This window comes from Exophiala oligosperma (genome assembly GCF_000835515.1).
Source record: "Exophiala oligosperma strain CBS 72588 unplaced genomic scaffold supercont1.27, whole genome shotgun sequence".
NCBI classification, from domain to species: domain Eukaryota; kingdom Fungi; phylum Ascomycota; class Eurotiomycetes; order Chaetothyriales; family Herpotrichiellaceae; genus Exophiala; species Exophiala oligosperma.
This window is the reverse complement of record NW_015622844.1, coordinates 74,658-85,434: the sequence shown is the minus strand read 5'-3', so window position 1 is coordinate 85,434 and position 10,777 is coordinate 74,658. Positions and strand designations below refer to the sequence as shown.

Sequence of the window (10,777 nt, the reverse complement as noted above, 5' to 3'; positions counted from 1 at the left end):
CCAGGCCGCTCGTACTTTTCGTACAATGATGTCAGACATATCGCACATTCCAGTCCGAAGATCTCTCGCACTTTCTGTCGCCCATGTATGAAATGATTATGCCGAGGACAGTGGTATAGCAGACTGATTCGATGACGATTCCGAATGTCAGTGGGGTGGCTTCCTAAGCTACAATCTCCGCAGATCACCTGGTCACAATGAGCAAGCATCATTTACTGGGCTACCAGTCTAGGCAAACGCACACAGCCGCAGGAGGTGAAAAGAAAAATGCGTGATAAGTGGTCGGTGCCAGAACCCAGTACGCGTGAACAAAGTACACACTGCTCAGTTTCCACTGTCAGATCAAGGATAGGTCGCTTTCTAGTCAAAATCTCCTTTTCGTCCTCGTTCGCACTGTCACTTTGTGCGTTGCTTTCTAGAGTGAAATCACCTGTTAGATAATCTTAGTTTGAGCAGATAGGATATCAGAACTTACGAGAATCATGAAACTTGGGTACCGAGATTGTCTTAGTTATCGTGGGAGGTCCTGTCTGGCGTTTTGTGCTCGATTTAAAATGTTTTGAGGGCGCCATGGCCTAGGGCATTAAAACAAGGGAGTACATCTGAGAACGAGGTGGCCCCCTCAGTCTTTTATCCTCTGTCTTTGACATTCCCAGTGTCCTGGAAGTGACACGTAAGGGAGTAGTCTGGGCCTTGCTAGTGGCAACTAGGCAAGGGCGTCTGAATGCTATCTGAGTCAAGTGTCATATCTCCCACACACCATGGAAACTTGTGGTCCAATTCTTTCGTCTTACATAACTCGACGTCTATAGAGTTGCCACCTCATGCAGCTAGGCTGCAAGTTGAGCCGTTAACCATTATCTCTAGCATGATTGTATTGTGATATTTCCGTCTACTGAGGCTCGATTCCACGGTAATCTGGCCAGTGACACCATAATTTTAGTGAGGAGCCGCCTTTCGACCCTTTCGAGCCTGTTTCTGCTAATGCAAGGCGATATCTCCTTGTGGCACGATGTCACCATCCCACAGCCATGTAAGGTTTCCAAGGGGCGAAGTAGCACAAGGGTCACTAACCTCTAGTTGAGATGGGTCAGCTGAGTCTTCGCTCGTATGCGCCCCGTCTTGACTATTTAGCCATATTTGAGAGTTAATCAATGCATGAAATTAAAGATAGTGCTTTGTTGCCTTCCAAGTTGGCCTCCCTGCTTCTCAGTGCATGAATGTAGAGCCCAAAACTGCCTACGTTCTAAATCCCCACTTGCGAAGTAAGTTCTTGACAGAAATTTTGACCCATGGAAGAGTTACACAGTGCAAGGTGATACCTCCGTATAGTTTGAAAATTCAGGAAACACGATCTCCGCGTAAACGTCGTGCCAAATTAATATCCTTCAACTTTATGGTAACTCTTTTGGCATGGATGGCACATAGATTTGCATCTTCAAATAGTGACACCAAATATGCCTCTGTGGCTTCTTGCAATGCCCCTATTGCGGTTGACTGGAAGCGGAGGTCGATCTTGTAATCCGATGCAATCTCGCGCACCAGTCGCTGGAATGGCAGTTTTCGTATAAGTGGTTCTGTCGAGCCCTTTCTTGCAGTTAACCTCTTGTCTGCAGACAGACGAGATGTGTAGATACCTGATACCTGCGGATCTCGCGGAGAGCAACAGTTCCTGGTTTCCAGCGACGAGGTTTCTTCACTGTATACATATTAGCTCGATAACAAGGACGCGAGTCGAATCTTGCCTCCACCGCTCAATGCTTGCGGAAGTCTTTTGACTGATCCCCGTGTAGTTGGCAGGCGAAGCGATTCGCCGGCTCGCTGGCGAGATGCTGTTGAACAAGTAGGGATGACTGCCTGCCCTGAGTCAGGAGCGTGGTTGAAGAAGATTACGGAGAACTGACCTTCTGTTTGATACGCGTCATGTTGATCCTCTGTTCAGGAATTAAGGAGACGCACAAAAAGTCAGGAGAGAGGACCAGAGTATATATATTTTGCACTAGGACCTGCTGGGATTTGTTCGGGTTTCCAGGTTATTTAGGCTGGGTTTGTTCTGACTAGTTCATGCACAGTACTGTAGCATTGACTCATAGACCATATCTTTTCCCCGAGATGACACCTAATACTGCCTAGATATGGTCCAATGCGATCAGGCCGCCGGTACATGTGCATTGCAAAAAGGCAAATGAGACACGTCAGAATACACAAGGGTGCAAACTTGAGCGTCTCAGACCAAACCTCAGCATTATCTTGGTCCTAAAGATTACAGTACCAACGTTTATGATATCTTCCCGTACCCGATGCTCCAAGTATAAAGGGTCCCTTTCCTCACGATGGTTCCTGATACCGAAGGTGTCTCTAGGCATGCAGTATAATCCACAGTTTTCAGTGCAATGGGCGATACCTGAGATATGTGGGGCGTGACAGTAGTAAACGCTAGCTGGTCTCCCTCTGCAGGGCATTCTTTGCAAGCGTAACTACTGTATGATTACAGAAATGTCGATACAGTACTGTATGACAAGACAAGCGAGAGACCGAGGAAACAATAAGATCTGAGAGAGACACTGAATTTTCCCAACTTTGCTTCTACCTAAGGGATACAAAAGGTTTTGATGTATTTTGAGTATACACTACAGTATTTAAATACGATGAATATCATCGAAGTCTCGGCCTCTTATTTGTACTTCTTGCAAAGCCTCGTCGTGGTCGCTTCAGTTGGGTTTCACAACACGGTTTGGAGGACTGCCACTGGCGCCATTGACCATCCTTGGATTGCCTTGCAATGAACCACTCCATAGGTTTCGGAAAGCTGGCTAGATGGCTCTGCCTGTCATTGTCAAACTTTAAACTCAGTGAAACTGTTTGTCCTAGATGGGAAACTTCAAACATCACTGTCCCCTTGAAATGCCCACATCTTTGGCAGAAATAAGTGTCATCGTTCAAGTCAAGCAGTACTCGATTCTCCACGATAATCTTAGGCGAACGGAAGCGGCGACGGATTGTTACTAACACGTCACGGCAGTCGCGAAATCTGCAAAAGATAGTGCCTTGACATACGTAATAACCACGGATTCGCCGGGGCTTAGACTCGAGTTCAAAGAAAAAACGTGATGCCCATAGACTGCGTTTCAGCACGTCTAAGTCCAACGTAGTATCCTGAGCCATCTGAATCAGTCGAAGAATCTGGGCGCTGTCGTCCAGAGAGGGAAAGTCGCCGTCAAATTCGCAAGACAGACGATGAAATCGCTCCCTTGTAATGTCATCGAGGCGATTCCAAAGAGCCATCCAACTGCTATCAGCGTCGAGGGACGGTGAGGATAAGAAGGCTCGTAGTATTCGGGGAATGAAACCGTCAAGCCATATTCCTCGATATGATCCGGTGTCGTGCTGTACAGGTTTCTGATTACCAGTCCCAATCGAAAGAACCAAGTTAGGTCCATCGGATTCAGGCCATATACAATTCAACTCCCAGAGAGCGGCGTCGGTTGGGTTGTTGGCTCTGATCCCGCCGTCCTGTAACGCCCCGAAAGGGCCGAGAATTTTGGGCCGAAAGTACCTGATCAACCGTCAGCCCGTCTCAGGACACACATCGAGGATGCGTATTCACCCTGGAGCCGCCGAGGTACTTCGGGCGCTAGAGTGCCTTGTTAGTACTGTTTATTCACTTCTTGGTCGACTCTCGCACTACGACGTACATTTCCCAGAGATATGCCTCGGCGGAAGGCGTGGAAGGTCGTAAGATAGCATAGCCTGATATTTTCTGATCAGAAGAGAGACTCAGGGCCAGCCTACACACATACCCTTTCCTTGCTTCGATCGTGCCACTCCGTTGTAGTTCGTGAACAACCGAAGCTGGGATGTGGACACGGTGGTCGCGGTGACCGCTACCTTAGTTCCTAGCGAAGGTTGACTCCGTGAATCGAACATGCGTTGATGAACACCAAAGGCGTCTTGTACCGCATCTTCTAAAGCCCCGGTGTCATATTTATTGTCACTCAGCCACCAGGACAGCCAGTGAAGTAGACGTCGAGAGAGTGACCAAAACCTGTACGTCTGACTAGGGAAAACTAGATGGGAAAGGGCTTCCAACCGATCTATGCTGGTGTCGAGAGACGAGCCGCAAATCACGTGATCCAGGACGATCAGACCCCCTGTGACTCTTCGTGTCAGCCGGAAAGATTTTGCCGCATTGGATTACCCTACCAGCGCTTGTGCCAATAAAGTAATCGAAGTAATCCGAAATAGGTTGGTGTGTGCCAAGGGCGGCCTGCAAGCGTTTTAGTAGCACCAGGGCAACCACACCGCGCACCCCCCCTCCGTCAATTGCTGCAACATTAGGTTGTACCGTGATAGGTTTACAATACAAAGTGGTCAGAGCATCCACACCACAAAACTCACACTCACCTACATGATATGTATATGGGGCTGTACCGGGTGGATAGTAATCGTGAATGCATTCTTCACACGCGCTATGGCCACAAGGCATCATTCGCTCTGTTGGTCGGGTCATGCAGAGAAAGCATTCAGTTGTCGACTTTAACTGACTCCAGTGAGGTCGGTGCTGCCGCAGAATTTTTCGCCGTACCTCGATAGCCGAAGATTCGAACTTGAGCAGATCAAAAAGTTCCACGAATCGCGCTTGAATCGCGCTTGGATCATTGTATCTCTCAGGCATTTGAGACGTGGTGAGCTGTTGGCGGAAGAACTCGTTGAACATCAAGGCCGGAGAGAAGCCTGAGAATGTTTAATGTTAGGACCCTCAGGTGCACACTCCAAGGGACAGTTCGATGCACCCACGGTGAGTCTGCGCTCGATAAGCGTGCACTAGCATTGTAGAGGCAATGAAATCAAAAACTAGCTGCGGCCGCGACTCCATGTTCGCAGCTACAGCCGAAAAGGCATTCAGAGAGGTGCGAAAGGCACGCCAGGATATCGAAGGCTGCGCGAAACATCTTAGCATGTCGACAGATCTCCTCGGATTTCGTGCAAACTGTGGCACTGCTGCAGAGAACGCCTCCACCACGTGCAGGCCACTGAACAGCAGGTGACGCGCACGACGGTCCTCTCTCACGTCGTCAGTGATGCACCTCAGGCGCGTCTGTAAGAACTGGGACGCGGGATCACTTGGACAAGCGGAGACATCGGAAGTAAGGATAACCAAGGAGTCAAAGAGCAAGGAGAACTTGGAACTGCATTCGATCTGCACAAAGGCATCGATCCTCGTCAGTTGACTGGTCACGATTACCAGCTGTGGGCGTCCCAGGGCATCTTGTTCAGTACCAAGCTGAATCCAGTTGTCGATGTATTGAGAGCAACTGGCATTGCCTCCAAAGTCGTCCGCAAAGATACAAACCACGTGTGTGAAGGGGAACAGAAGGTTAAGGTGGACATATGCCACCATGCTGGACAATTTCAGGATGGGATCGTCTTGCTCCCGATAAATTGCAAAGCGACTCTGGTCATGGCAGCCATGATAACCGTCGGTTAAACTGGAACACTCTGCCTTGACCGTACAGTCGGCAAAAATAATGGGTTGTTCGGACTCGGTTGTATTCGAGTCCACGTGGAGGTTTGCAATTCCATGCGGGGGACGCCGCGTAGGGTTGTTGCCGACATACAATCCCCTTAAAGCAGTGGTTTTTGATTTGGTCCCCAGAAATAATAGTATGGAGGGGAATTGCTGTAGAGGGTCTCGTAGCTGGTTGATGACCATGTTCAGACGATCCGAGTCGAGCAGAGCCCAGTCTGGCACTAAACATTCTAGGCCGAGCCATTGCACATGTGGACAACGATCCATGCTGCAGGATGTACCGAGATCTACACTCCGTTCCTTGATGATTGTAGCTTATATGTAGCGAACTCATCATCGATTGGCGGCTTTCTCCACCTGTTTGCGAGGACAAATACGGAGCACTAGGGCGGAAAATCCTAGCATTAGCAGGAGTGGGCTCTGGAAACCTTCCACCATTTTCCGTGCAGGGTGTACGGAGTACAATTCGACTCTTACAGTGTATATAACTACATATGGCAAAGGCTAACCAGTCCGCCACGGAGTAGTATAAGCCTAATTTTATAGTATATTCTCAGACCTCGCCATAATGCTTTTGCTTTATTTTCGTGTCATTTTGATATATCTCTTACTACTGGTCATTTGAATTCATCACTCAGCTCTGCGGGATATAGCATATACATCTCAACACAACATCCAGCGGACGTGCGCTCAGCGAATTAAGTTCACTTTGAGAAGCGAGAGTGAAGGGAACGGAAATCGACTTGTCAATCTAGGGAGTTAAGAGAAACCGTTCTCAGGACAACCCATCATTGCTGGTGGGTTTTTTTCTTTAAGAATGACTTGGCCAGATAACTTCATTTCCGCACCAGAGTTAGAGCAACATTTGTCTCCAGGATCGAAGTATTTCTGGCTGACCACCTGGATCAGGATGTCACTGATGTCGAATGGATCCTTTGGCAACCAAATGACTGTATTTGCTATGGCGGTACCGAAAGATGAATCACACCAACGCGGAAGATCGCTTGTTGCTGCTTGGAATTTTCGTTGGACAGGGGAATGGGGAGGTTGCAAGTGTAACTCTATACCGTGACTTTTGAGATGGGGTTCGTATACATGTCGAAGAAACTTTCGATACTGTATGGTCGAAAAGAGCGTCAGGGAGAGGAGGACTATCTGGCCGACATCGTGGCCGAGATGTGTTGGGCTAATTTTCAAAATGAATAGACCAAGAAGGCATAGCTCAGAGGTGATCACACCCCAGAAAAGCTGGAAGATGGCGTGAAAGTAATGCAATCCTCCGTGGTCGACGAGGGTGTTAGAGGTGTACAATAGTTTGTATCGAAAGCAGATAAGTACAATACCAAAAGCCAAGAAAGAGATTGGTAAAATCAAGGGCGCCAGTAATGCGTAGATCAAGACTGGCCACGCAAGTTAGTCCTCAGCTCTCGAAAGGAGACAGGCTACCGCACCGATGTTAGCAATAGTAGAGTATGTTGGGTATACCGTTTCCCAGTCGATCTGGTCGTGGGTCTCGTAAATCCGGTTCACCAAGTCTCGCGGCGTTCGAAGCTTGTCCATGGGAGTAGCACAAAGCTGAAACCAGGCGGAGCTTCGGAAGATGGTGGAAATTACCGAGGACGCCGCTTGCAGAACGACAAATGACAAAAAGTAGTTGCTCGCCAAGGGTAGGTTCTGCGCGAGGAGACACGGTACCTCCGTGATACCACGCTTGACCACAACGACAAGACTGGGGATAAGTCCGGATGAAACCGAAGTGACAATGAATAGTTGAATGAACAGAAAGTGAAAATAGAATGACTGAAACGTGAGATGGTAGTCCTCCACCGTCGGGTATTGTTTCCAGCCTATGAGGTGGCGCAGAAGGTAGGGGAAGCAGTTCATTAGAGTAGATGTCACTAATTGAGGTACTACCCCTTGGAGTGGCCCGAGTAGCCACGATGGTAATGTCAAAGATCGTTGGATCAGGTAGAGTCCTGCATTCAGCTGAGACACAAAACCGTTTGCCCCAACTGGAAGTGTCCACAATGTTGTCAGGCCCAAAATAGTAAGATCAATCGTACCCCTTCGGATGTGCAATAAGTGGAGTGGATTTCGGATATTCGAAGGGATTATGTGCGATCGACACGTGCCTAGATACTGCAGACTTGAGAACGGTGTATCCACTGATGTCTTCGCCGCCACGAGAGCCCTCGCAATGAGATAATCGTCGATCTCGAGTATCGCCGAGCTTGCACTTCCGGGAGAGTTCTCCCGCTGTTGACGGATCGCGTGATTTATGATACCAAGAGACCGATATTGCCATTCGACTGGTTGTAGATTGTACGGAGCCCATTGGCTTATAGCCTGTGATAGCTGCCTGGAGAATCCCCGATCTTGGGAGAGAGAGCGGCTGTAGCGGTTTCTCACTCTTTCCCTCACTCGATGCTGTATGCTAATCTTTTCTCCGGCACATTCTTTCATTTCGTCGAAAATAAAGGCCACTTCACATCGTTCGATGCTCCGGATGAGTTGGTTTCGCCTTGCCGTGAGTTTCCTTTTGAAACTACCGCCCACAAATGTTACTGTGCAAATATGCGATTCCCATTGGTGATAGTACGACCGCAGTCCTCGCTCATATTGGAGGTCAGGGGCAATTCCTGTCACTGCGACAAAGAACCGAGGAGGACGCCGATCGGTCCCTCTACTACCTTCCTGGATCAAAGATGAGCGTAACGAGACGGCCCGTTGGAGCTCACGATTGATAGAAAATAGAACGTAACCAGCAAAGCAGGGCACGCATACAGCGTAGACCCAGTAGAGCCTAACTTGCTCAGGATCCAAGCTGGACCAACTAAGTCTGTCCAGAGCATCTATTACTCCATCAGCGGAACCCAGGCAATAATTGTATGCCATCACGGCTGGAGTGATCAGCACAGACCACCCGAATAATCGGAGCAAAAATTGAATATATCGATCGAAGAATAAGGCCTCGATCCCGCAGTCATGTGCTATATTTGAGCTCGAAATCGTGATAAAGCGACGCAGCAAGCACCAAGGCTGACGAGGCAGCTGTTCCGTAAGGATATTAGTGTGGGAAAAAATTCGTGGTTCCCTGTACTTTGTTAGCTTCAGAGGAATTGCCAACGTAGCGGAGATGAGGTACAGGATGGGGTCAAACCGGTCGAGTTTACGTAGTATCAGGAATGTCACCACGGTGAACACACAGGCAAAGGAGGTAGCACCAATGGAGGATAGAAGACCAGCAAGAGAGAAGCTCTGTGCTTTAAGAGCCCTGTCATTCGACGGTAACGAGCTATTCTCAGGCATAGTGACATAAAAGCATGAAAATGGCACGTCGTAGGAAGTCTTGATCACCTGTATTGTATCTTTGCATCAGCACAGCTTCAGAACACGATAAGTCCCGAAAATTGGACCGCTGCTTTTACAGGTTCCGTGGGGTATTTCGACTATAACCACAAGTTTGTATGGTAGGTAGCTTATATATGTCTTCCCTTTCGTTCTGGCGAAGTGTAGATATTCAGACCTACTGTGCTGTACCTACTGAGAAGTATTTTTCAAACATGGCTAATCCGACCCGTCTCTATCAGACAGTTGTTGGCCTCAGTCGCCATCTAGTCGACCAAATAGACGAAAAACAAATCCTGATCGATAGAGCACACACTCTGCAAATACAAAATTCTTTTATGCGGAGAGACAAGGAAAACATGATCCGACAGAACCAGAATACATTACTTGAGACACGCCGACGTGAAAGACTGTTGGAAGCAGAAAATCAAAATTTGAAAGGAGTTCTCAATAAAGTCACCTCCCTAGTGTCAAGCCTTCGGACGCAGCTCAGCTCGACAGACAAAGCTGAAGTTCTGGAGCAGATTTTTGTTGAGACTCAAAACTGGTGTGGGACTCAATCTGTGAGGATGGAAACGGCGAACCGTGAACCACATTCGGAGAGTAATTCGATGGAGGAGGATTGGGCCTTGCACGAAGCATTGAACGGAGATTAGCTTACAACACCGCCTTCACTACATAGGAAGGATCCATGAAAGACTAAAAATCCTTCCATGAAGATGTGAAAATCGATTACTTCATCGTGGCTTACGGTACTGTACCTTTGAGTAGTTATTGCAGCAGCAGATTGAGCCATTGTTTTCTTAAGAACTCCCTCCCTGTGGATCAAATACAGCATTTAATACTGTACTTTACTATACAGTACTGTTTTTCGAGCCTGAAAACTCCTACTAGTATTAGTGAGTGGGGCAACAAGACTACATGGTTGTCTCTTTGTGTCGTGCTCCACATCCTCCCACAGAAAATCATGGGGTCTGCACTCTTGGTCAGCGACCTCTTCATCGACCTCTTACCACGGTTTCGTATGGCTTCTTGGCATCCAATCCTGGGCAGCGGATGCTGGCGGAGGTCGGCGGAGTGTTTCATGTTCTGCCACGCTTTTTCATGGATTTGACTCGCGAATCGTCGCGACCGCTTTGATGACCTTTTTCCACTGATTCCTATGGCTTTTCATCATCTAATCACAGGTAGCGAATGTTAGTAGAGTATTTCATCTTCTGCCACGCTTCTTCGTGGATTTGGCCTAGTTAATGTTAGTGTCACGGCCTCTTTAATGACCATTTACTCACTGGTTCTTATATATTGTCTTATCTAATCACGAATCAAAGTGCATTTTAATTTTGCCCTAGTTAGGTTTCACATCTTACCACAGAAAATCATGGCTCTGTACTCTTAGTCATGACCTCTTCAATCTCTCACCACTATTTTCTGTGGCTTATGGGCATCCAATCACGGTGTAGCGGATGAGAGCGGAGTGTTTCACGTTTTATCACGCTTCTTCGTGGATTTTGCCTGATGACTCATTGTGACCGCTTTGATGACCTTTTCCCACTGTTTTCTACGGCTTTTCATCATCCAATCATGAGTAGCGAACGTTGGCGGAATGTTCCAGGTTTCCCCACGATTATCTATGTCTTTTCGTTAGCTAATCACGGGCAGCAGAGATTGGCGGAGTTTTGGCTGAGTAGGGTTTCATGTTTTACAGTACATATTGAGAGGACATATACAGTATATATATATATATATATATAGAAACAGATCCAGCACTTGCTCAGATATCTAATTTAGTCCCTATTTTCACACGCACTATGGAATCAGCTCACAAATTCTTGTCTTTGCCCGACGTCTGGGGTGCAATGTCTCGTTTGACCCGCTGGAGAATTATTAGTTCCATCGACT

At 47.8% G+C, this 10,777-nt stretch overlaps 1 protein-coding gene across 1 annotated transcript; it reads right to left on the bottom strand.

Moving 5' to 3' along the window:
- Positions 1 to 1,341: 1,341 nt before the first annotated feature.
- PV06_11332 (histone H3) lies at positions 1,342 to 5,797 on the bottom strand (the record flags this gene model as incomplete). The annotated part of the gene is made up of 8 exons (XM_016412985.1): positions 1,342 to 1,587; positions 3,058 to 3,556; positions 3,608 to 3,634; positions 3,696 to 3,750; positions 3,801 to 4,151; positions 4,204 to 4,267; positions 4,586 to 4,734; positions 4,798 to 5,797. 8 exons carry the CDS (start codon positions 5,795 to 5,797, stop codon positions 1,342 to 1,344), a joined length of 2,391 nt encoding a protein of 796 aa, XP_016256660.1.
- Positions 5,798 to 10,777: the final 4,980 nt, after the last annotated feature.